The following is a 25399-nucleotide window of genomic DNA, read 5'->3' on the forward strand; positions in this document are numbered from 1 at the left end:
GTAGATTCACACATTCCCCGTGAAATTGTAAGACAGTGTTAAAAAAAACAACTCGCCTTAGAAAAACACCTGCCCAATTAAGAGCGAGGCATATCCCATTTCAAACAACTGTGATTTAGCGTGTGTGTCTGTGTGTGTGTGAAGCCACAGGCTGGGCTCTCACCAAAGAGAACAAGATTGGCTTTAAAAAAAAGGCTAGGATAAATATTAGAGAGGGCTTAGGGTAATCTGCACACACACATTCACACACACACAGATGTAGACACAGTGGGGGAGATGGAGACACACACATTCTCAGACACCTTAAGGTAGACATGATGGCAGACACACACATGCACACTCTGTCTCATACATCCACAAACACACACACACACACACAGAACACAAAGGCACGATGTGTGTAGCGCATATTAAATGAAAGTACCGTGAAACTGGACACAATCCTCAGGGAGCCGAGGAAATGAGGAGAAAGTGAAGGATGAAATACGGAGAAAACGAAGGAAGAATTGACAGAAGAAAATATGGGAAAGATGCGATGGGGGATGAGAAGTAGATAAAGGAGTTAGAAAAGAGGGATAGAAAGAAGAAGGAAAGAAAAAAGCAAAGAAGAGTGCACAAGGAGCCACAGGAGACAAGAGGAGACAAATGGGAGGAAAGGAGGATGAAGAGCAGATGGAGACAAGGTGGAATAGAAAAAAGAGGAAGAGGAGACAGAGAGGGGAGGAGACGAATGAGGGGAAAGGGGGGAGAGAAGGAGACAGAGAGGTGGGACAGAGAGAGACAAGGCGTCCAATTCATCGGCCTCAAGAGCTCCCTAAATCCAGACTGATCCATGGGATTTTAGCAGGGATTTCATCACACACACACAATCACACCCTCACACATCTAGGTTTACACACACACACACGCACTTGCAAACCACATGTTCAACACATTTTTTTTCACTATTTAGCCTTTAGTGACATCCTAAAAGATGTACATTTGGTTTATGTATTTTAGTGTAAATATATGCCAACACAACGAGAAACACAATTCAGTGTGGCTGCAGGGGTCAAAAGTTATTTAGAAATGTGGTTAAGGAAGAAATTGGACCAGTGCAGCAGTAACATCCAACCAGGTAGTTCAGATCAGAATGTTAAGTCACAGATTATTTACAGTAGGGAAAAGTAATGTTTATTGCATGTTAACAACAAAGTCACCAACAATTTTCTGTTTATTCCTGTTTGTAGCAGTATAATTTTGTTGCTCCTCTTTAAAAATTTGTTCTTGACTAGATTCGGGTCACATTTGGCATGTCTTTATTGTTTTATGGTTTTTAATTTACTTTGTTTTTAATTAATCTTGGATAATTTTATTTGTCTAACAGTGTGGTTCATTTTAGTCAACGTGTTGTTGTCTGCAAATATGCTTTTTAAGCTGACATGATTTAGATTACAACATTAAAAAGAACTGAAGGGGCAAGGATTTCATCGTGCTTCACCTGACAGGCAGCACATCTGTCGGTGTGCGGCCCTCCCAGGTAGATAAATTCACTCCATTTCAACTTAACTCTGATGTTAAACACCTGATTTCAAATCTAACATTCAGCTTCTTTGCCACAAACCTGCCTGAGTTAACTGAGTGGGAACTAGAGTCCTTCAAGTGCCCAGCCTCCTAGTGGCATCTACTGATGCATGTGAGGCATTGAGGGAACATCAATAAATTGTAGCATCTACAAATAGTAGTGTTTTGGAGTGCTGAGTCTCTGCATGCATAGGCTTTCACACTGTCACATGCTAGTGGGAAACACGGAAATATAAAATGGCCAACATTATGCACTTTACTTATTGCAAAAAGTGCATCGCATTCTGAACTGAAATGGTCAAAAAAAACACACTGTCTCTTCAAAAATCATCCAGTTCTGTGACAAGGGTGCAGCTGATAGAGCGGTCCTGTAGCGTTTAAGCACCAGTAAGTGCTAGACCAAAGCAGGGAGGAGTCTGAAATGATAATTAAATTTAGCTCTGCTAATGTTCTTGGCAGAGAAGAGACACCTTTTACTATAACCTCCAGATCATCCTAATGAATGAGAATTGGTTAAATTGGTTGAAAACCGTTATCAACTGGAGCCCCATACTGTAGAATATTCCACACAGCATACAAAACAACAACGTTTTTTGATATGTGAATCACAGGGTGATCTGTACCCATAGAATCAACTCATGAGCCTGGTGGCAAGCAAAAACTTCACTGAAATAAAAACAGATTACAGAGATGATCTCAAGTGTCCATAATCAAAGTGGCTTTACGACTGTTCTGCATTAAAACCTATTACCACATTGTTATGCCATCCTAATGGTTTTGCAGCTCAAGGTATCAGAGTTGAGCCAGTAATGTGGCAAGACTTTAACTTGGAATCTTTTTGAAAGTATAATTTCAGCTTTACATTACACACAAAAACTGAAAATGAGTTTTTGGAGCTGCAAACCTGTTAGTGCAAATCCCAGAAGTGTCAGCAAAACCTGCTGGAGAATGAAAAATGTTTGACTTTGTCAAGATGTCCAGACGCAAAGCAGTTCTTTAATGCCTGCTTTCTTTACCTGGCCTGCTGTAGAAAGCTGTCATCACTCTGAGCACCTCTGAGCATACATTTGTTGACGAAAGCATTTTCAAACAAAAAAGAAAATAAAAAACCTGTTGAATTTTTATTTTTCATATATAGCACCCAGTTTGCTGAGAGATTCTCTCTACCTTTCACTCAGGGGGTGTTGAGCCTATTGCAGAGGTGACTGGTGATGGGGAGGACATGGAATTTCAACAGGAGGTGATCAAATACATCAAGAAGAAACAGCCGTCTAAGAAAGTCAAGAAGGGTAAGTGGCCCCAAAACTCCTCATCTTTCTACTCATCCTGTATGATCATCTTTTGTCCTTCTTTGTGCGTTTATTTGGAGCTGACTATTCTCCAGCTCTGAGACTCATCAGTGACTCTCCTTCACCTTGTCACATGTCCAACCAGAGCGTATCAGAATACATCGCCCCATAGTACATCTGCAGCATTGCTCCCAGCTTGTCACTAAATCCTGACCAGAGCCCTGACACTGATATCTGTTCACTGTCTGTCTCACTGTTGTAATCCACCTCTATTTTCCCTCCTGGCATGCTTCTCTTTCTCATCTGTTATTTGTACGTACTGCTTTGACTGCCGTTGGCTCGCGGTGTGCAGAATCTGCACGGTTTGGATTCTAGTCGGTGCCAAAAGATGAAAGAAAACAGTAAAGTTGGTTATGCAGATGCAGCATGGGTGTTTACTGTGATTCTAACTGACAGACTTTGTTGACTGGTTTTCAGTCCTGCTGTCCTGCACATTTATTTTTTGGTGTGACTTCTGCTGTATAAATGAAGTCTCTCTTTCATGGTCTCTGCTGAATCCTAGCTGGATTTGCTTGCAACAGATATTCCCAAAACAAAATGCTGCCCTATTACTGAATTGCAGGCAAATCAGATTGTTGTGGAAACATGAAGGTTAAATTAAAAATGTATTAGTGAAAGACTTAGTAAATTAGTAAAGTCTACAGGGCCTGTAGACTGACAGGCAGGGTTATGATCCCTAACTAGATCTTTCCTTTCCAATTATGGCAGCACCCTGCTCATGAAACAGTGGACCAGCTCCCTTCTCCTGCTTAAGAATTGAAGGGGTCATAACAGTTTGCCTGTCCAATCTACATCTGTTTTGTTCCCCAGAAAAAGATTTGGGGCCTTATGCTATTTTGTTAAGGGGCACTGAAGTAATATTGGATGCATTCAGGTTGTGTGTGGTCACTGATTCTATTTTTGTGATATTACAAATATATTGGCACAACATGTAGAGGACAGTTAGTGTTTGTTGGGATAATTATTATTATTTCTACATTTTGCTGTTGATGCTGGCTGCACTAGATGTTAAAACAGTGAACAAGGAGAGGTGATACACAAGTTGTTTCATTGAAACTAAGGAAAAACTCCATTTTCTTTCATTTTTTTGCTTTGTTTGCTTTGACTTCAACTTTGTGAAAAAAGCACTATCACACTATATTAACAACTTTTTTTGCTGAGGTAACTAGTATTACAACATATGCACGCAGATAATTATAACACCTTTTATAAGATGATTCTGTCTCAGCAGTTTTATCATTTCACAAAAATTTGGCTTTGTGTTAGCAAACTTTCCAACGTTTTTGAGTCATTGTCGTGGGTGTTTCTGTAAAATAGCTGACAGTGGATATATGTGTTAAACCATTTGGGATCAGTGATCTCCCTCCATCTGTGCGCCTGATGAATTCTGACCTCTCTATCTAAAAGACCTGTAGCATTTTACATTTTAATAGGGGACAAAGAAATCACATTTATAGTAAATGGAATCTTACTGCTAGTGTGCACGTTTTTTCCCCCATTTGTCATTTCAACGTCTATAGCATTTTTATCAAAGTGCTGAATCATGCCTTTTAAAAAATCTTGCCATCCTAAAACCAACAGATACCCTGAAGCAGTTTATTACATGTAAATGGGTTTGTTTTGTTTTCCATTATCTTACATCATGTTTCACCCAATCCCAGAGTGTCCTCAAAGATGTTCTTTCCTGGAAATATGTGATTACTGCAGTTTGCTGATCTTTGATTTAAATCTGACTGCTTTCTCTATTGCAGCCATAATCACAGTGAAGAACACCCTTTTATTTTTCTTTTCACATTGTTATTGCTATAGATAGTGATTTCCAATGATGTGAGAGGAGAATTGGGATTATGTCCACCATTGTTGACTTACAGTTGCCAAGTCTGCACTCACTGTTTCTCTGGTTTGGGAGTTGGACCACACTTTCATTCTCTTCTGGGTGTCTGCTGTCTTTTGTTCTCACTGTTGTGTTTTCATCTGGCTCTGCTCATAGTCTGTCCTTCGCTCTAGCAGTGTGAACGAGACATATCAGATTAGAAGATGAGATATTTTATTGTTTAGTAGAGCTCTGTGTATTTATTTTTCTAATCAAGTGAGCTGACACCTAAATTTTTTTCTCTTTCTCTTCCTTTGATTCATTGTTGTGTCCTTCTGTTTCCTTTCTCATCCATTTTGGTTATTTATCAGATTAGTTTAATCTGAGATATGATAAGCAGATCACTGGAACACACACACATGCAACAAATTTAGATTGTTTTTTGATTCTCCTGGCTCTGTGTCAAACACACACACACACACACACACACACACACACACACACACACACACACACACACACACACACACACACACACACACACACACACACACACACACACACACACACACACACAGAGTCTCCTGCCAGAAAGGGGCTTCTGGTTTGCATTGAGGACAAATCCGTGTTTTATGACAGTTTGTCTTTCCTAAATCAGGGTGGATAGATTCTCTTTGATGGGCTCTGCTTTCGTTAGCTGGTTGGTGTCTGTGTGTGTGTTTGTGTGCGTGTGTGTGTGCACGCGTGCGGTTAATCCACTCAGGCGTCACCACTAATGAGAAGGGGAGGTGTGGGAGACTCAGAGAAGGCGACACAGGGATCATTAGATACGCACACATATACATATACATCCATACACACACACACACACACACACACTGCCAGTGAGTGTGTCAGTGCCAGTCTGTGTTCTCTGAGCTTAGATATCCAGTTTTCACACCCACAAGGGTGGATATTAAGGTTATAACAAGCCCTCGTGCACCAATGTGTTTTAATTTGCAGCACTGTTCACTTCTCGACAAATCAGCCTTGAAATCCATATGCTGAGCTATATCAAATAACACTTAAATTCCCACAAAACACAGCTGAATGCCAGTGCATGGTTAGCAGTGCATTGTAATTTGCACCTTATAAGTTATATATGTGTTGGACATGTGTGCATGAACTCAACCAGGTACTGCTGCGTTTAAAATGTCCCAGATGAAAACATTTTGACAGTGAATTAGATTAGAAAAGATTTGAATTCCTAATTTTGTGATCAAACTAGTGACTGACAGATTTAACTTGTTTTCTGTCCTGATCATGAGCACTTGTCTGATAAAAACGCAAATACAATATGTGCACACATAATCACATTGGATTATCATATTTCTATGAATTGGTGAACCCATGACTAAATAAATTTGGAGTTTTAGTGAAAATGCTGATATGTGATGTGAGATGATGAGAGAAAAACTATCTTTTATGAGGATTAGGAACATTATGGCAACACCTGTTGAACTCAGTAAGGTCAGAAATGGGTACTGGTACAAGATTCAACTGTGAAATGTCAGTTTTATCTTAATAAAGTTGCTTTCAGGCAGAAAGCTGTTGCCACTGCCATTTATCATTTTAACTTTAAACAGGACAACTGCTGCTCTTGTGAAGTCACCCAGCTATTTTCAAATGGAATATAGAGTTTTATCATTGATTCAACTTTTTAAACTTGTTGTAATGTTCAATTTGGGACCATTACAACTGCAGTAAACAAAGAGAGATCGAGTTTCAAGCTGATCTTGAATTCAATTCAATGGTCTGTTTTTATGTTTCATAATACTTGACAATGTGAAACAGGCCACATTGTCAATTCTTTCCCTTAATTTACTTTAAGCTACAACCCACTCACATTAGCTGTTTGTACAGGCCAGTAGAATCAGAAGTAGCCAGAGGTGGCATTGCATCCTGCTGCTGCCAATCCGCAGCAGCAGGGAAACTTTCTGAAAGCCCCATAAGACTTGTTATATTACATTCTTAACTGCATTAAGCTCAGTACAAACACTCTTAACTCTGTATAAGAAAGGTGTAGGTTTCGGTCACTTATTTCCCTTTCAGGTCTGCCGTAGCTGTCATTCGATGTGCAATTATTTGAGCTTTATTATTTGTATGTCTAGTCATCTTAGGTTCAATATCAAAACAGAGACTTAACAGTACTTCCCTTCTGTGGCTTTTTCCTTTATGCTCTGATACACACACACTAACAGACGTCACTCTTTGCCAGACATCACAGAAAAAAGCAAAAAGGAAAATGATCCCTAATTAGTATTGTTTGTCATGGAAACCTCTAGAGCAAATCTGTGGTTTTCGTAAAATGAGAGAACGAAGGAGGGACGAAGAGAATGGGGGGAGAGAAATTATTTGGGGACGAAGGGGAAGGAGGAGGTAACATCATGTCCAGACTTGTCCTGTAGCCACCACTCCTCCACCTCATCAGACAGAAAGAGAGAAAATAAGAAACAGCAGTGGCTTGTGAAGGCCTTGTACATAATGATGTGATTGTTTATTAAACCTTATGCCGTAAGTCTCTTGTGGTGCTACTCAAGGACACTTTGGTATAAAAGCTGCTTCACAGTTTAAAGGCTTGATTCAGTAGGAACATATAATGTAATTTATGTAATTTGCTTTAGATCACACAACAGCTAGTCCCCATAAAAAAATCTCTTTGCGGGTATCATGAATAATTCATATAAATTCTGTTTTCCCAAAACTTTAAGGTTGTTGACACAGTTGGCATTTGGAGGAATGTATTTTCCAAGCAGAATCAATGTCACAAATGAAATTACGTACACCATTATAGAGGGTTTCATTCACATGGTACATCCGTTTTGGCTGTTCACCTTTGTTTTCTGTCTCCTTACTGATCAAAATACATGTTAATTTCCCCTAAAGAATAAAACAAAAAGGCCTGACATGAGCAAACATTCTGATAAATTCTGATAAAGACTCTGTAGTTGTTTTTACCTATATGTATATTGAGTGTGACAGTTTACAGTTGAGCAATAATTCTGTCAATGCTCTGTTGTGAACAGAACAATCAAACGGTTTCTGTACTCTTACAAATATCTCTGGTATAGGGGCATGTAAATTTTTTGGTTATTGTCGGCCAACATAGGGTATATGGCGATACAGGTGTGTCTGCAACAAGCTAAAATCAGCTAAATGCATGTCATGCTGATGTGTCGGTGGTGTTTTGTCATCTGGCCAAACACATACAGTAAAGGATTTTTTTGTCTGATGATGGCAAGATGCCAAAAAGGCCTTTGGGCAGACTGGCCAGCTCACAACTCTCATAAAACCAAGGAAAAGGGTGGCAGGGAACAAATCAGTTCAAAGCTCATATTTTGCAGACAAAGACACACACACATACACCTTCCGCCTACCTGTCTATGACTTTAAAGTAATTAGGCGCCATGCCAAACCCCGCACCACACACACAGGCCTTTCTGTTAGAGTGCATGGCAGCCGGAAAGCACATTTGGTTGACTTGAAAGGCATCAAAAGGCATCTGAAAGTGGGACAGAGGGAGAAAGAGAGAGAGAGAGAGGGAGGGAGGAAGAGAAGAGTGGAGCACACTCTCTCTCCTTTGCTTGAAAAGGAGGGATGAAAGAGAGATGAAAGGGAGAGTGTCTTCCTTCTCCTCTTTCCTGCCGCTGCATCCTTTTTTGTTGTTCTGCTCCTCCCCTACAGCCCACCTGGGATCACAGACATGATCCAGTCCAGGGACACACATACACAAACACACAACTAGATGCAGGCACACATACAACATGTGCAGGTCCATATGCGTTTTTCTTTTATACATGAGAACCAGATAGCAAGGACACAAAACAAATGCTTATTTTTTTCTCTATCTCCTTCCCTCACACACAGATGCACACATTCTTACATTTGTTAGAAGAAGAGGTTAGTTTGAACTCCGGCCTAACAGCAACTTAGGTCTCTTCCTTCAATCTGCTCTTTGAGTCCGTAGAAGACTCATCAGAGCCAGTGTCAATCTGTGGTCAGTGGTCTCATTTGACTACATTATGTACCACCCACAAGCACTATACATTTTTGCTAACAGCTATTAGCCACCAGCACGGGGGCCTCTATTACTCAGAGCTAGAAATACTGCACCTAATGCATATTAGCATCCAACATTAGCCATTACTCCTGCAGTCGTTATCATTCTCCGTTGCTTATCGGCCTATTGGCCATTTAGCCATGCCAGTATTGCACCTTGCACACATTGGCAATTACCATTAGCTACTTGCCTTCACCCATTAGTAGTATCCTTTGTGTATTAGCATGGGCTTAAGGTTTATCCATTAGGTGGAGAATCCAGATAAAAGCTGTTATCCATAATTGCCTCTCTGTAACCATCTGAAAGAAAGCATAGATAAAAAGAAGCAGATGAGTCAGCCGTTAGATGATTAGTGGTTGTGTAAAACCTCCAATAAAACTACAGCACCCTTCATCCCAGAAGGAAAACTCAGAGTCTCAGAGCATTTTCCTGTTTGCATTTTCACCACATCTGAAGAACTGTGAAAATTTGTCTAATGGACCAATGATAGATGAAAACTAACTTTGCAGTTGTGGAACTATGATATATTATTGGATGTTTCTGTATATGATTAATCAGCGACACAGCAAATTCAAGCAGCAACCCGATGCAACAGTCCCTGAGCCACCACAAAGTTGTAGCCACAGAGCAAGTAGTAATGTCGACTACAGAAAGAGTTTTTGAAGTTTTTTTTTTCTTTTATGTGATCTCATGGAACAGATTTAGTTGCGATGCACACCCCTTTCGCAAGTCTATGTGATTTTCTTGGTATGTTGAGTGAAGTGTGCTCTCCAGACAGCCAATTACTCTGTGTTTATACATTTGTATTAACTGTATATACACTATAATGATTGATCAAGGTTCCAAGTTTCAATATGCGCTTTCCCATTATGCTACAGACACATTTTCTCTGACAGCTACTCGCCCAAACTTTACTTGTCCAGTAAATTTCTGACAGTCTGGTAGTTTGCCTGCCCCCCATTATCTTAGCTCAAGAGCTATGTTGCTTGCAGACAAATAAGATTGGGTCGATGTGGATGAAACAACTGATTTTAATTTGGTTTACCAATACCTTCAGGCTTTATAGAGACTGTATTAAGTGGAAGAGATAAAATTGATCCCACTGAGTTACATGTGGTAAAGAATAAAGGTTTTTAAGGTATCAAAGTCTGTGTCAGGTGAAAAAAAGGGATCAATGCATTGTTTTTTTAATTCTTTTTTTTTACTGAACAGATGTTTCCAAAACAGGTTTATGGATCTCTGCTGTTGTAAAGGGCTGCTTGAGTTCCTGCTGATTTAAGAGGCTGCTCCACCCTAACAAGAATGGTATTGTAACACTAAATATGGGTAATTATCAAAATGTGACATGGAAAACTGTCACAAATTATAAGGTAATAAATATCAGCAGAATTGCAGTTTGCCCACAGGCAGCATTGGGTGGAATTGTGTCAACATTCAGGTTTACTTTGAATAGTTCCATGATAGTTTTAAATCTAACATCTACACTCTGATTTATATAACATGTACAGTCACATCCTCCAAGTTTTTATGTGGACAGATAGATAAATCTGTTCAAGTGTACTTGTCCACTCTAGCCTTCTCTTCCTCCCAGGTGAGCTCTGTTCTGTTGTCAGCTGCAGAGAGAAGCTGCACATATAATGAAACTTGTAGGGACTCAGTGAGAGACAGGATTCAGAAGCCAGAGGAGACTTGTACTAACATGGCTGAATTACACAGTCCTGCTGTGTCAGTCTGTCTGTCAGATTACAGAAACACAGTGAACAGAGCTATCGGCTTACTGTCGCACACCACGGCTGCTATTCACATCCAGGATCTGCACACACGCATGAACACATGACGCTCTGCGGGCAGGTTTCCTCATCCTGAACAGGATCCTCAGGGGCTGTGGCCAGAGTTTCTGACCCGTGGATCTCTGTTCTGGACGTGTGTGTGGTTGCTGATGGGTGTGACAGATAGAGGTCTCTCTATTCCCCTGCTCACCCCCTATGAATAAAAACACAGACAGAAAATGAACCCTTGTGTGGCCTTGAACACACACCCATTCACTCACGTATACACAGACTTTCTGAGGTTAAGTGTCCTTGCAGATGCAAAGTAAAGTGTATGGCTGATGAAACTAAGCTTTAATATTGTGCGTGTGTGCATGCATGCGTGTGCGCACGCTTGTGAAAATGTTTAATTGTGTTTATGTAGTCCGTAAAAGTGGGTGTGGTCGTTGCCGAAGATACTGGCTCAAATCTACAGGCTAAAAGAATCAAGATGTGTGTATGTATGGAGACACGTATGGTTTTGAGGGCATGGCTTTTATGGAGTCAAGACTTTATAAGCTTGTTAATCATCATCAGTGAGGACTGACACAGTAACTTTATACCAACACTGATCACCCTGGTCATCCAGTCTCATTTACTCTTTACATATGTGCCATTAGAAATAATATTATCCATTACATCCAAACTGCAAAAACAAACCCTATTAAGTTATTTTTGTTACTTTTTAATTTGAACTTGCTCAGACTTATTCTTTTGGCCCACAGAAAATGATGACATATGATTTCAATGAATTACATTGATATTGATTCATAGCCCATCCCAAAATGTAGTAATTTTCTGCAGGTTACAATGATATTTGCAATCTAGATCAAATAAATGAATGAAATAACTTAAGTTATGTGATATTTCTTAAAATTGCAATAGCCAAACATTTAAAATTTGCCAAAATATACCAAATATAGACATGAGTCTGAGCTAAAACACAAAACATATATAGTATTGTCATTTGCTGCCATAAAAAATATGGAGTTTGTGGTTCATGACATCCTCCAGCTTCAGTAGAGTTGTTAGGTACAGAATATGGAACTTGACATATAGCAATTTTGCATTTATACAAACTTTAGATGATACACTGCAGTTCTTCACACTGTTTCCACTGTTATCATACAAATTGTCAACAGCTATGTCTTATTTCTACAAATACTCCTGGTAACAGCGCACTGGCAGTGTAACAAAAGCTCATTGAGATAATCTTTTACTCATTTTTTACCTCTTAATATGATAACATATACCTAATAAGAAAATAAACCTACACCACCATGACTTATAACATGAATACATTTATGATTTACATGCAGACCAGTGATAATAATTCAGCAGCCGATGGTAATTTTGAAAAAAATATCTCCACATCTATGTTTTTAGATTTAGTTGCACGTTGCAGCGCCGCAAGAGTTTGTATTTTTGCCTAATCAGGGGGTTACATGGCATTTAAATTGGTGTGGTGTGTTCACTAAATTACAGCTGGTTTTCCAACGCGTGTCCCTCAAGTCAAACATGTGTGTTCCGAAAATAAAACTGCTTGCTTCCCTTATTCCAATCCATCACGTGTGTGCACTCCTCCAGTCCAACTGGGTGTTGAGTGTGAGCTCCACACATCCAAGTGTTTGTCAACCACGCTAAATCCAAGTCTTCATCAACCGTGAGTTCCCGGAATCTAGCTGTGCCTGAAAGGCACGTTCCCCATGTCCGACTGGTCATTAAAAGTTCTCGTAAATCCAATTGGGCATCAATCTGAGTTCCCTAAAATCCAACAATTTGCCAAGTGCGGGTTCAGTAAATCCAACCCATCACCACTTATGTACAGTACATGTTCTTTAAATCCATGTCTTCATCAAGTGTGATCAAGAAACAAAAATAACCAGCTAATCACAGTATTAAACTGTGTAAACTTTCATATTCGTTTCAGTTTGTTGTGAAACCAGCTAAGAGAAATTTCTTGGACAAAAAAAAAATGATGTTATAAGTATGATTTTTCATATTGTAACTCCCCAAAAATCTCTGTAAAATGTAAATGTATTTATGGAGTTTCTACAAGCCTTATCTCCATATTTTTTTTAGCCTTTTTGACGTTTACAGAAATGTTCGGAAGAGAAAAATTTGTTGACATTATGACAATTAGATTCATATTTTAAATGTATTGATTTTTGTTTATAGTGAATTAGATTAAAATATGTCTAAATGACTTTAATTTGACTGTTTAAATTTTTAAATAGAATTTAAAAAATCTCATTTAAAACTACCTTTAAAAAAAACATGGTCATTTCCTCAGGTTATTAAAACCCACAAAATTCTTAAAGAAACAATACTTTGGAAATAAACTCAGCTTCCTCAATTAAAACTCACTCTAACAAAAACAAAAAGGTGACAGTTCAAGATTTATGTATCGAACGCAATGAGGCCTGTCTTAGGTTGTTATCGGAGACAAGAGACAGCAGAGGAAGAAAGTGTGACTCCTCTGAACTAAACTAACTGAACTGGAAAGGAAGGTCATGAGATCATCACTCTGACCTCCTGACTGGTTTTGATCTCAGGGCTTGTAACTTGTCAACAGCATTTTTAGGTAGCAACGTTTGCTCTTGTACTGTAACTCCAAAGCTTGTGCATGCCAACAAAATCCCCACCGCATGGCTATCACGCCATCTCATGAGCTATTTGTTGGCTCCGGGTGTGTTGACGGAGCACTGATGAGATGCTTGGCTGTTTAATGTGTGTGTAATGTTCCACTAATGTTTCTGCAACAGCATTATCTGAGCAGCTATTCTTGGCCTGAGTCTAATGCTCGTGATGATTACCGATAAAGAAGAGGACAGCGTTCCAAATATTTCATGACTGGTTGGGTACCAGGCTGGACTAATGCAAATGGACCTGTGGCACCCTGTAACGGAAAGTTCAGAAGTTTAAAGCCTTACAATAGCCGTTAAGTCCTGTCAGTAACCTTGTGTTGGGATAGCTTATTCATTTTAATGTGTCTCAGATAGATGTTGTGAAAAAACTACTGTGAAGATTGAGAGCTCTCTATGGGTGCTCAGACAGTCATGCTAAAAAGGAACCAGAAAAGATTGTCACTAAAGCCTGAAAGACAATTGGTTGTGATCTTCTTTGAGCTGTGTCATTGTATATAACATGCATCTATAATTGTGCAGATAAAGTAACCATTGACTTCTCCCACTCAGCTAAGCACCTCTTTCAGCTTCTCCCCCTGGGAGGTGATATATTTCCATATTAACCAAAACCAATCGATTTATAAAAAGTGTTTCTCCCACACCAACCAGAAGTTTTATCACCCTCTGTTTGCTACAAGATCTCATATACTGGCCTCAATATATTGTGTGGACTACACTTAACTCAGATTAGATTTGTTTGTCACTTCAATCATTTACTTGTGTCTGTTTGGAACTTAGCTGTATAGCCTTTGGTGCATGTTTTTTTCTCTCCCCTTTTTGTACGCTATCTGATCAACCATGCTGTATCAAAACTACCACCACCTAACAGTGTTACTGGGTGGTAGTGTTATGCTACCAAGTATTAATATAGTCATGGTACAATAGCTTGGATGTGCCAATCTGTGGGGTCAAATTTGATAAACTGCTATTTTTCATGAGAAGTTGACATTTGCTGATATTGAAAAAGTTGTTTGTCCAAAAAAGATGAAGAGCTACAACATCAGCTTTGGGCTGAGTTAGGCCAGTGTTAGACTTTCTGTGTATGCAAGGGTACGTGAGTATCCACATGGACCCATCCACTGATGTTGCCATGCAGCCCAAAATTTGTGTCCGTGAAGCAGCTATGCTATAAGAGCAGTAGTGTGAACACCTAACAGTAATGTGTATGAATGGAATATGTGGATGCTAACCTACTGCACTAGTTTGGAGCAGAGTCCTCCCAGTGGACTCCAAACGAACTTGACAGTAGTGTAATAATAACTACCCGTCCATTGAGTCTGCAGCTAATAACAGGTAGATGATGGCTACAACTCTGCATAGAATTCTATATTGACCAGAAATAAACATTATTTTATAACATGATCAAATGTTAGATACAGGCGATGACTACTACAATGATATCAAAATGATGCTTGAAGTTTGTCTGTGATCAAGTATTCTATGGCTCACCCACTGACTGTTTTTGACCATGACCGAGGTTCTGAACATTTTCTCACATCCAAGTTCCACTCAGAAATGTAGGATGGTGGGCTATGGTTTAAAATTCTGTAAAAAAGCTACACAGTTTACCTTGAGCTTAGAATATTTTATAAGATATTTGCATATTTTTTAAGGGTTTGCCATGTATGTTTTCCATTTATATCCAGATATACTGTGGCATTCAGTAGATTTTCTTCTGCATTAGTTTTTTTAAACAGAGAACCACCTTTCTAAGAGATTTTTTCAGTTAAGCCTTCAAAAGGTTACCACTGACTATATGATATTAAGCAAATGCTGAAAATCTTGTTTTATTGGTGCATTTGTGTAAACTCACTCTGTACTTCACACAATGTAGTAAGTCCAATATAGAAACATATTTTTATATCTACCACTGTAGCATCAAGAATGTAGTTCCTCCAGTTTACCTTAAGGACAAAGAGGGAATATCTGAAGTGGATTAACAGCAGCTACTTTGGGAAAAATATATCAACTGTTTATTAAGTCAGTATGATGCAGCAGGGAGTTTCATCGAAGGAATCTAATTAATCAAAGGAGTGTTGATAAGTTCTGTAAATTATGGCTAAGAGAGAGTGGGAGAGGGAGAGAGGGAGGGTAAGGAAAGGAAATATATTTAGGGAAGAGAGGGGGAGGAAGAGAAAGGGAGAGAAGGGAGAGGCAGGAACTATTCTGGCTACGATAACCATCAACAAGCCAGACAGTCTTTCAGAGGTGGAAACCCAGATGTGTATATGTGTGTTTCCCCTCAGGTCATGTAACATGTGGTAAGGAGGCAGTGTTTTTGCGGTAGTGTCCATTCAGGCTCTTGCTCCTGAGGGAACCTTCCAGAAGGAATGAACGGCCTTCCTCTGGGAGGCCCGTGTAGGAAGTGCAGCTTCCAACTTTGTGGAACCGGCCTTCACACCCCCTGCTGCTTTTCACATTAAGGCCATGGCAGCTATGTTATGGGATATAACCGTTAATCTAATACATTTTATGGTTGCTACTAGTTCGGTTCGTACATTTCACGGGTCATTCCAGCTATGTAGACTTTGGCCCCCATAACTTTGAATAATGAAATTCTCTTGATGTTTTAATACTCTGTGAAAAGCCCGAGATGGTTGACTGTCAGAATAAGACAGCGGCCAAACTTGTACACGTAAATCCTTGCAATAATTGAACCAGATTGTTCATGGAAGAACTGCAAGTGCACTGCACCCTCATAAAAAAATAATGATATGCATTCATTTTTAGATGTTCTGAGACGTCCAGTTTGTCTCATTCTGATTCACTCAGTTGCTTTTGTAACAGACAATTGATGATCAAAGTGTTTTTGCACCATTACATTCTTTTCCAACTCCAAAATCTGAACAAATATTTAAGTTATAACACTTAATGTTTTCTTTATAGGATCTTAGTCCCTATTTTTAGTATATTATATATGGCCACAATTTCATGGGAGGCTTTCAGTGTATTTGCATTTTGAAATGACCTATTACATATTTGTTTTCATGACCAATGACGGAGTCAGCCTTTCCTATGCAGGAGTCAAGCTGCATTTAAATCTGCCAGGGATTCGCATGAAATTCTGCATGCTAGTATGTAAGACAAATGCTGTTGAATTTGCACATTTCAGGTGGCGCAAAATGCAACGTTAAATTGTGTATTCAGGACCGTGTTAAGACGATGTTGATTTTGTTGTGGACTTCTTTTTAAAACAAGGTGGATCACTAAATCCTCCAAGCCCATGCTTTGTTTGACAGCACTATAAACAGATACAGGGGTTGCTCCTATTACTGACCGCCAGTGTGGCCAAAACAACCAGAGAGGGCTAAGACCGAAAGTGCACAGCTGGAACATGAATATATCTACACTCATGGACAAAACTGTTGGTACCCCTCGGTTAATGAAAGAAAAACCCACAATGGTCACAGAAATAATGTGAATCTGACAAAAGTAATAATAAATAAAAATTCTATGAAAATTAACCAATGAAAATCAGATATTGCTTTTGAACTGTGGTTTACCAGAATTATTTTCAAAAATAAACTCATGAAACAGGCCTGGACAAAAATGATGGTACACTTAACTTAATATTTTGTTGCACAACCTTTTGAGGCAATCGCTGCAATCAAATGATTTCTGTAACTGTCAGTGAGACTTCTGCACCTCTCAGCGGGTATTCTGGTCCACTCCTCATGAACAGACTGCTCCAGTTGTCTCAGGTTTGAAGGATGCCTTCTCCAGACGGCATGTTTCAGCTCCTTCCACAGATGTTCAATAGGTTTAGATCAGGGCTCATAGAAGACCACTTCAGAATAGTCCAATGTTTTCCTCTTAGCCATTCTTGGCTGTTTTTAGCTGTGTGTTTTGAGTCATTATCCTGTTGCAAGACCCATGACCTGCGACTGAGACCAAGCTTTCTGACACTGGGCAGCACATTTCTCTCTAGAATAATTCACCTTTAATGTCTTTAGAGGTTGTTCTGGGCTCTTTTATTACCATTCGTATTATCCGTCTCTTCCATTTGTCATCAATTTTCCTCCTGTGGCCACGTCCAGGGAGGTTGGCTAAATAATATGTGCAACTGTAGTCACAGGAACATCAAGCTGCTTGGAGATGGTCTTATAGCCTTTACCTTTAATATGCTTGTCTATAATTTTCTTTCTAATCTCCTGAGACAACTCTCTCCTTGGCTTCCTCTGGTCCATGTTTAGTGTGGTTAACACCATGTCACCAAACAGCACAGTGACTACTGTAACCCTATAAATAGGCCGACTGACTGATTACAAGTTTGTAGACACCTGTGATGCTAATTAGAGGACACACCTTGATTGAACATGTCCCTATGGTCACATTATTTTCAGTCTTTTCTAGGGGTACCATCATTTTTGTCCAGACCTGTTTCATGAGTTCATTTCTGAAAATAATCCTGTTGAACCACGGTTCAAAAGCAATGTGATTTTCATTGGTTAATTTTCATAGAATCTTTATTTATTATTACTTTTGTCAGATTCAAATTATTTCTGTGACCATTGTGGGTTTTTCTTCCATTAACCAAGGGGTACCAACAATTTTGTCCACGTATGTATATTTTAGTGAATTTGGAAGCCTTCTATTATGTGAAAATGCCTTACACAGTGGATTTAATACAAGGTAGAGTAAGTACAAATTTTTATTTATTTATTTATATATATATATATATATATATATATATATATATATATATATATATATATACATACATATATATATATATATATATATATATATATATATATATATATATATATATATATATATATATATATATATATAATTCCATGCTAATTAAGCTATCATTTTTACTGGGCTAGCGCAATAGAAAAATATGTTAATATGTGACAGAACTAATGTATAACATACACACTATATAGACAAACTTCCATGCTGACATATTTATTTTTGTTTTTACAATGCAATTTTTCTTATTCTTTAAGGCATGACTGTTAAATACAGACAGATCAGAGACCACTTAATTTTTCAAAACCAAATATTACCAGTTCTAATCACCTTGGTGACAGGGTAGTAAAATTTGTTTATGACGGGCTTATGGGACAGCGTTTTCAGTTTTGAGGTGATCGCAGACTGTTTTTCTTTGTAATAAAAGCTCCTCTTTGTTGCCCCATCCCCCTTGAATCCCCTCAATCTCCACCCCTTCCCCCATATTTTTTTTTTAAACAAGGAACCCTTAATTTGACGAGAAGGAAGCAATGAATTGTAGAGTATACCTTTCCACCGACGGCCTGGGAAGTGTAGGCCTCTCTCTCTCTCTCTCTCTCTCTGTCCAACCTGCAAAACCCAGTAGGTAAATAGGTAACATATGTGAGTTTGGGGCTGCTACTGCACTCATTGTCGTCCTCTGTGTCCTTTTTACCTGTTCATTTTCTCTCTTTCTCAGTGCAGTGCTCACTCACTTTAATAGCAGGTGATGCAGGAATAAGAGACGGTATACTGAAAAAAATAGTTCTGTTCTTCATATAAATGAATGCAACCGTTTTGCTGTACATATGAAAAGGGTAGGCCTTATTTTGCTGTGGAAATTTAGAAGCAGCAAAACTGTTGTCTTTTCTGTATTAAATACTTTTTCATTGATCTTTTTGAAAAGGCCTTTTGCATTGACTGTAATTGTGTCCAATGTGTGGATGTTGGTGGAGCTTCTGTGTGTAGGTTTAATAAGGGATGTATGGATGTGTGTGAGCAGAGAGTTTATCAGAGGAGACGTGTCAATTAGGTTGAGGGTACAGAAGGCAAAGCTGGATGTCAAAGGTCAAGGCGTGTGGGGGGGGATTCGTCAGCTGTCACTAACTATAAAAACTCACTATGTTTCTGAGCGTGTGTGTGTGTGTGTGCGAGTGTGTGTTCACGCCATGGTGAGGACCTTGTTGTGGGTCAATAGCCACTGAGCCGAGACTGAGAAGAGACACACAGTTCACAGTGTGTGGTGACACCTTCTTCTGCAGCAAGACAGACAGCACAAAATTAAAACAAATTCCCCTTTGAAACACAAACTCTCAGCTCAGTCTCCTATATTAAATCTTTTCCAATGTTCTACACAGAATGTGTGAAAAAGCTCACAAAAGAGCATAAATGCACTTGCAACTGTATATATGTTAATTTTTGTTAAATAATGTTAAAATAATAATTGTTTTGAAAAAAAATATCAGAAATCAATCAAATTTAAATAATTAATACAAAGGTATGACCAAGTTAGTCTGTATTATGGGAGGTCATGAAAAGTGTTGATGAATTACATGCTGGCATATTTGAACAGGTCACGAGCAAGTCTATTACAAAAGAAAAAGCAAAGCTCGAGGTGACTTTGCAGGTAAACATCATTTACAAACAGACATCATCTGTTAATATAATGTGTCTGGACTCCTTCAAACATCCATAAAACCCAGCTGGTTTCTGTGTGGATTTGTCCGTTTACGTGATGGATGCTAAATGTCTGTACTTGAAAAATTCAGTCTAACATGCTGCCTGCAAACACTGAGACATTTTTGAGAATGTCGACACTTTAAATGTTGGAACACCCACTCTGTCAGTCAGAAATGAATTTATCTCTGGTTCTTCTGATCTGTACGTAAAATAAAATTATGGCTAAAACGTGACATTGCTAAAATAATTTTTTGAAAATTAAACATAATATTAAAATTATAAGTGCATCTCCAACCAAACAGATAAATCAAATATTTGGATAGTTTTGAACAAAAATCTGATGCTGGCCAGTTTTTTTTTTCATGAAAATCAACTTAGTAGATTTTGTGTAAGCAAACAAACAGCACCTTCTTGTTGAAGGTACAAAGGTATTTTTTTCTCTCACTGAAGTGGTTCAGATAATTCTTATAAACTGCTGCCATCATTTACTACCTGATTGTCTTTCAGCTTATGTTTCTTGCCCAGACTGACTTTGCTGTACTCATGTTAATCTCAGCCTTTACTTTGGTGAGTTCAGTATTACTGTAATCAATAGAAATGGTGTCCAGAAGTGCATAAATAAGATCCAAAGTCTAATAATCCTCGTATATCTTTTAAGAAAGCCTACATTAAACATTTATTGCATAAACAAAGGAAAAGTCAAATCCCTATAATGTCAGACTGAATGATGACTCTGAGGTAAAGATTTCAGTTTTCCAAAGTTCACATATAGACTTTCTAGAGGTCTGGAAATTACCTGTTCCTCAGAGAGCTTAAGTGTTTTCTCTAACAGAGCGAAAAGTGATCAGTGTCAGTAGAAAGAGTCAGGTCAGTTCTCTCAGCATTGGCAACTGCTCAAAACAAAGTACAGGCTTTAGACCGCAGACAGAAGCATTATGGGTACATAATGCCTTCTTTCCTCTCCATCCTCTCTCTCCGTTTCACGCCCTGCATCCGTCCTTCCATCTTCATCTCTTCCTCCTTTCTCCCTACAGTTTTGTACATGTGTATGTGTGTGTGTATGATCACAGAGGACATGATTAGTTTCCTTCATTAGGCTAAAGGCCGGGCTCTGCTCCATGGCAAATATTGGGCCATGGAAATGAGACATTTACACACACACACACACACACACACACACACACACACACACACACACACACACACACACACACACGCACACACACTTTGAAAGGGCACACCTCTAACACTCGTCTAATATGCGCTCATAGTCCTGGACAGGACATTCCTCATTTATTCAGCAAATGGTCATACACACACACTCACACAAACCTGCGCAGCCGTACTCACACACATTCTGACCACATTTTGACACTCTCCCTCACACGCCGAGAAAACATACACCCTCACAAAATCGAAACTCACACGCACTTTCTGGACAGATCCACATTGCTGAGCTCCACCACACACACACACACACACACACACACACACACACACACACACACACACACACACACACACACACACACACACACACTCAAACATGTCCACATGGAAGGCACACACACTTACACACGTGCCAAAGCAAATGGGTGCAGGTTGTGGCTCGGCGGTGTGTTCCCGTGGCTTTAATTAATTCCAGCAATTAATGATACGTGATCAGTTCCAGACCACACTTGGCCAACAGCTGCCAAGAGTGTGTGAGGTGACCCTTAGCAACACACACACTGAGGGTCCAGTCCACAGAAAGGAGGACCACCTTCACTGATTCACCAACCTAAGTGGAGCACAGGTACCTGCTGGTACAATGACTGTTCGTAATGCAACTATGAGAAGAACACGCATTGCATCTTCTATTACAGCTACTTCTACTGTCTCTGGCACTACAATTCCTACTTTTACTTCCACTTATACTGTTGTGTCACTTTTACTGCAGCTCACTTCATTGTAGTGATAATTCTGATGCTCCTGTTCCTACACCTTCCGATATTACTGCCACTGCTACTGTCTAATATAAATGTCATAAGTGTTACTATCACAGCCACTACTTGTATAAGGAATGTACTGCTACATGTGTTGGTTGCAGACTGTTTATTCCCTTTGTTCAGTACAACCTAAAAGCCAAAGAATTACTGTCAAAAGTCTGTGTACATCTATAACTATAACTATGACTACTTACAGTTTTACTCCTTGTAAATTGTAGAAGCAGTGGTAGTAGCAGTAGTTACAGTCACAGGAGCAGGAATATAAGTAGGAGCTGCTGCATTAGCACAACTACATTTACTAATACTGCTGTTTCGTTGACACTGCTGGTAATTCTACGATGAACACAGTTATTATTGTTACTACAAATGCTACCACAAATTACACTACAACTATGTCTACTTTTACTGTCTGCAAGTTGTATTTTGTGTACCACCACTACTACTTACACTGACTATCCACTACCACAACCAACAGCCATTATGTCCCAAAGCACACAATGCACACATGCATGTGACAGTGGACATTTATGAGATACATACTGAACAACCGCACATTCTTTTTTTAACATGTTTGTAGACACACGCACACATACATACAGATGCATGTTGGTCAGAGCAGGAATGTGCAAATACAAGCCTCTGTTCCCTCACTTGCATATGCATACGTAAAAATACGCCCTCACACACACATAATGTGAAAAATGTGTGTAGCTGTAGATTCACTTTCCCATTTGGGGACACACTCTTTTTTTCCCCCCACATACACTCACACAGACACACACGTGCGGTGTGTAGCTATGTGCTGAGCTGGTGCTGCGCTGGCTGGTGGAGGAAGAAGAGGGTTTAACGCAGACAAAGACAGCCAGGCCCTGCCGACAGGAAGAGATGGCCGAGATGGATGCCAAACCTGACCTCTCCACCACGTGTGTGTGACCAGAGAGTCCCACCGTGCAGACAGTGTCAAGCTAATATGTGTGCATGAGCTCATTTCAACACTCTTAACAAATGACCGTCTCCCACACACTAACCTTTCTGCTGCTAGTTGTATAGTGAGTTTGGCACTGGGGAGGAAACTCCCTTTAGATAGAGGCCCTGATACACACACAGTGTATATACACACAGTTATTTTTCCAGCATTTGTGGTGCAGGGAGCAATGTCCTGATGTTTATAGCACTGTATGTCTGTCTGGAAAGATGTAAAACTGTGTATGTGTGTGTTTGTAAGTTTCTGCGTATGTGTAAGGGTGTGAGAGTGTGTGTGTGTGTGTGTGGAGGAATGAACAGTTTTCTTGGAAGCCCCGAGCTTTGACGTTTGTCTGTGTTTGCGGTGTGTGTACGTCTAGCTTGGTTTATGTGTTAGTCTGTTTATCGCTGTGTGTTTTGGAGAAAGTGTTTATGCAGTCAAATTGGTCTTCCCTTCTAAAAACATGTACTCACATGTAGTTGGTTAGAAGTCCTGGCTCTGGTTCTCTCTGTTTGTCTTCCTGTTTCATTCAGCATCAATTCATATTAGCAGATATTTATATTAAAGTTGTTCTTGATCCTTGTTGTTCTCTTCCTATGTATTCATGTGTTCATCTCTTGCTTTAGACTTGTGCTGTGTCTGAAATCTGTTCCTCAACTCCCCATTCATTCTTCCCTGTAAATACTTTAGTTTACTAAAATGATATTTCAAATGTATGAATCTCTTTGCATCAGTAACAAGTGTAAAATCTCATAACTTACTGTAGCAAACATTTTTTGTTTTTTGATCCACCGGTACACCAGCACATTAATTTAATACAAAAAAATCAAATAATTCATAGAGATAAAATATAGGCCTCGTGCACAGGCTATGTTTCAAAGTGATTTTGCGTGCAAGCACCATTTTCGGCCTAATTATTCCATACCAAACTTTCGGTATGCTGTAATTCAGTTGGTCTAAAAGGAAAGAAAATCTGGCAATGATTGGAGATTTTAGCCAATCACATGGCTTTTTACCCAGAACAGGTGAGGTAGCATAATCAGCACCACCGTCCACTATGAAAGCAGGGTGTGGTGATGCAGTGAGTTAGATAGTGGACTTTTCTCTGGAGAAATGACTTTAATCCAGGATTACGCCCCAAACTATGTTGTTGTTGTCTTTGATTTTTTGCTTTTCTGTGTGCTGCAGCTTTAACTTGGAATAAAATACACCTTAACCCTTAACACTAAGGTGTGCTACAGTCCCTCCCCCCCCCCCCCCCCCCCCCGTCTACACATCCATATTGCGGCCATTGTGTTGGAGATGCAAGTGTTTCTTCTAAGGGCCTCAATGATGAAGACATACCTAGTTCTTGTTGATTTGTTTTGCAACTGCCAAACCTCATAGAAAACACAATATTACAGTAGTTTACAACCTTTCTGTTGGTCTCTGCCATATGTGGATAAATGGCTGTTCTAGCCTGAAAACAAAACAAAATCAAACATAAGAAAGATGTTCACCAAACACTCTAACCAGAGTCAGTTTGCTTTTGGGGGGGTTTCATTTCACAGATTCCTTGTCGGTTCATGCTGCTCTGGAAGTGGCTCAGACAAATTTTTGGAATCACTGAGGTTAAGATAGCTGAGGTATAATTATACATGCGGTTCTTTGTCAAATCACCAAACTGAGCATTCCTGCACAGGATTTTTTATGGGTCAACCACACACACACATTTATATTCCTTGGAATACTTTGTCACTTTTGGTGCAAGTAGTTTTTGTTGTTGACTTCCAGCAAGGATGAACACTTCAAAGCAAACAAGTAAATTCTTAGTACAGACAGAAAAAGAGATAAATATCTTTGGTCGACTGCAAACAAAGCTGTACTTCATACACAAACAATACACCCACGTAAACATGTTCTTTTTATATTAAAACTCCATTTTTGAAGCCGTTGTCAATGCATGCCACTATTTTGGTGGAATGCCGACACACACACACACTGATACACTCATACATATCCCCTTGAGTACCCTGTCACTATTGGATGTACACATCAAAGCCTACAATGCCTGTTATGTGTGTGGCGACAGACAGTAATTAACTGGGAACATCCCAGTGGGACCAGTACTGACTGACTCCATCAATCACAGCCAATCTACTGCAACCACTAGAATGTCTGCAGGGAGTTTGCATACTAACACTTGGTGTGTCTGCGTTTGATACTCAAAACAAAATATTTGTTTGGCAGTGTAACATGAATAATCATGTTCTCGCAATCAGCGTGTGAAATAGGGCAAAGCAGTTAGAATGCTGTAGTGTTTGGCTCTTTGTGAATGATTGTATTCTTCCAGTCGCATGTTGTTGCTCCAGTATAGTTTTTTTTTCCTGAAATTTCCAACCAACCATTTATATTGTTTTTACCATCTAGTGTTTGCGTTTATGAGTGGAAGGAGAGAATTATAATTAACTAGCTGATCTACAAAACAGTTAAGTTGCTTTGCCTTTTTTTCCTTGTGATCTTTAAACCATTGCCTTTGCTACAATTAACTTAAAATCAACACTTTCTTGTCTCCTATAAATAAACTGGGACTAACTTCAAAATACATTATAGTAATTCACAATTTGGTCTAGTAAATTATAGAATTGAAGATCCTTATGGTTAGTAGTATAGGAACAAAAATAGTAATCTATTATTTATTAATGATGTCATTTTCCCTGTGTCAGATTTACATTTAAAACCCCAAAGGCTCA

General features: G+C 39.2%; 1 protein-coding gene across 2 annotated transcripts in view; it reads left to right on the top strand.

The window, feature by feature from the left end:
* Positions 1-25399, top strand: part of bbs9 (Bardet-Biedl syndrome 9) — a 179320-nt gene that overhangs the window by 116880 nt on the left and 37041 nt on the right. For both annotated transcript variants that reach the window (XM_035948795.2, XM_023271681.3), the window contains one exon: positions 2742-2852. In XM_035948795.2, coding sequence (XP_035804688.1) covers positions 2742-2852 — 111 coding nt within the window. The remainder of the gene's footprint in view (positions 1-2741; positions 2853-25399) is intronic.

This window comes from Amphiprion ocellaris, chromosome 9, assembly GCF_022539595.1.
Source record: "Amphiprion ocellaris isolate individual 3 ecotype Okinawa chromosome 9, ASM2253959v1, whole genome shotgun sequence".
NCBI lineage: Eukaryota > Metazoa > Chordata > Actinopteri > Pomacentridae > Amphiprion > Amphiprion ocellaris.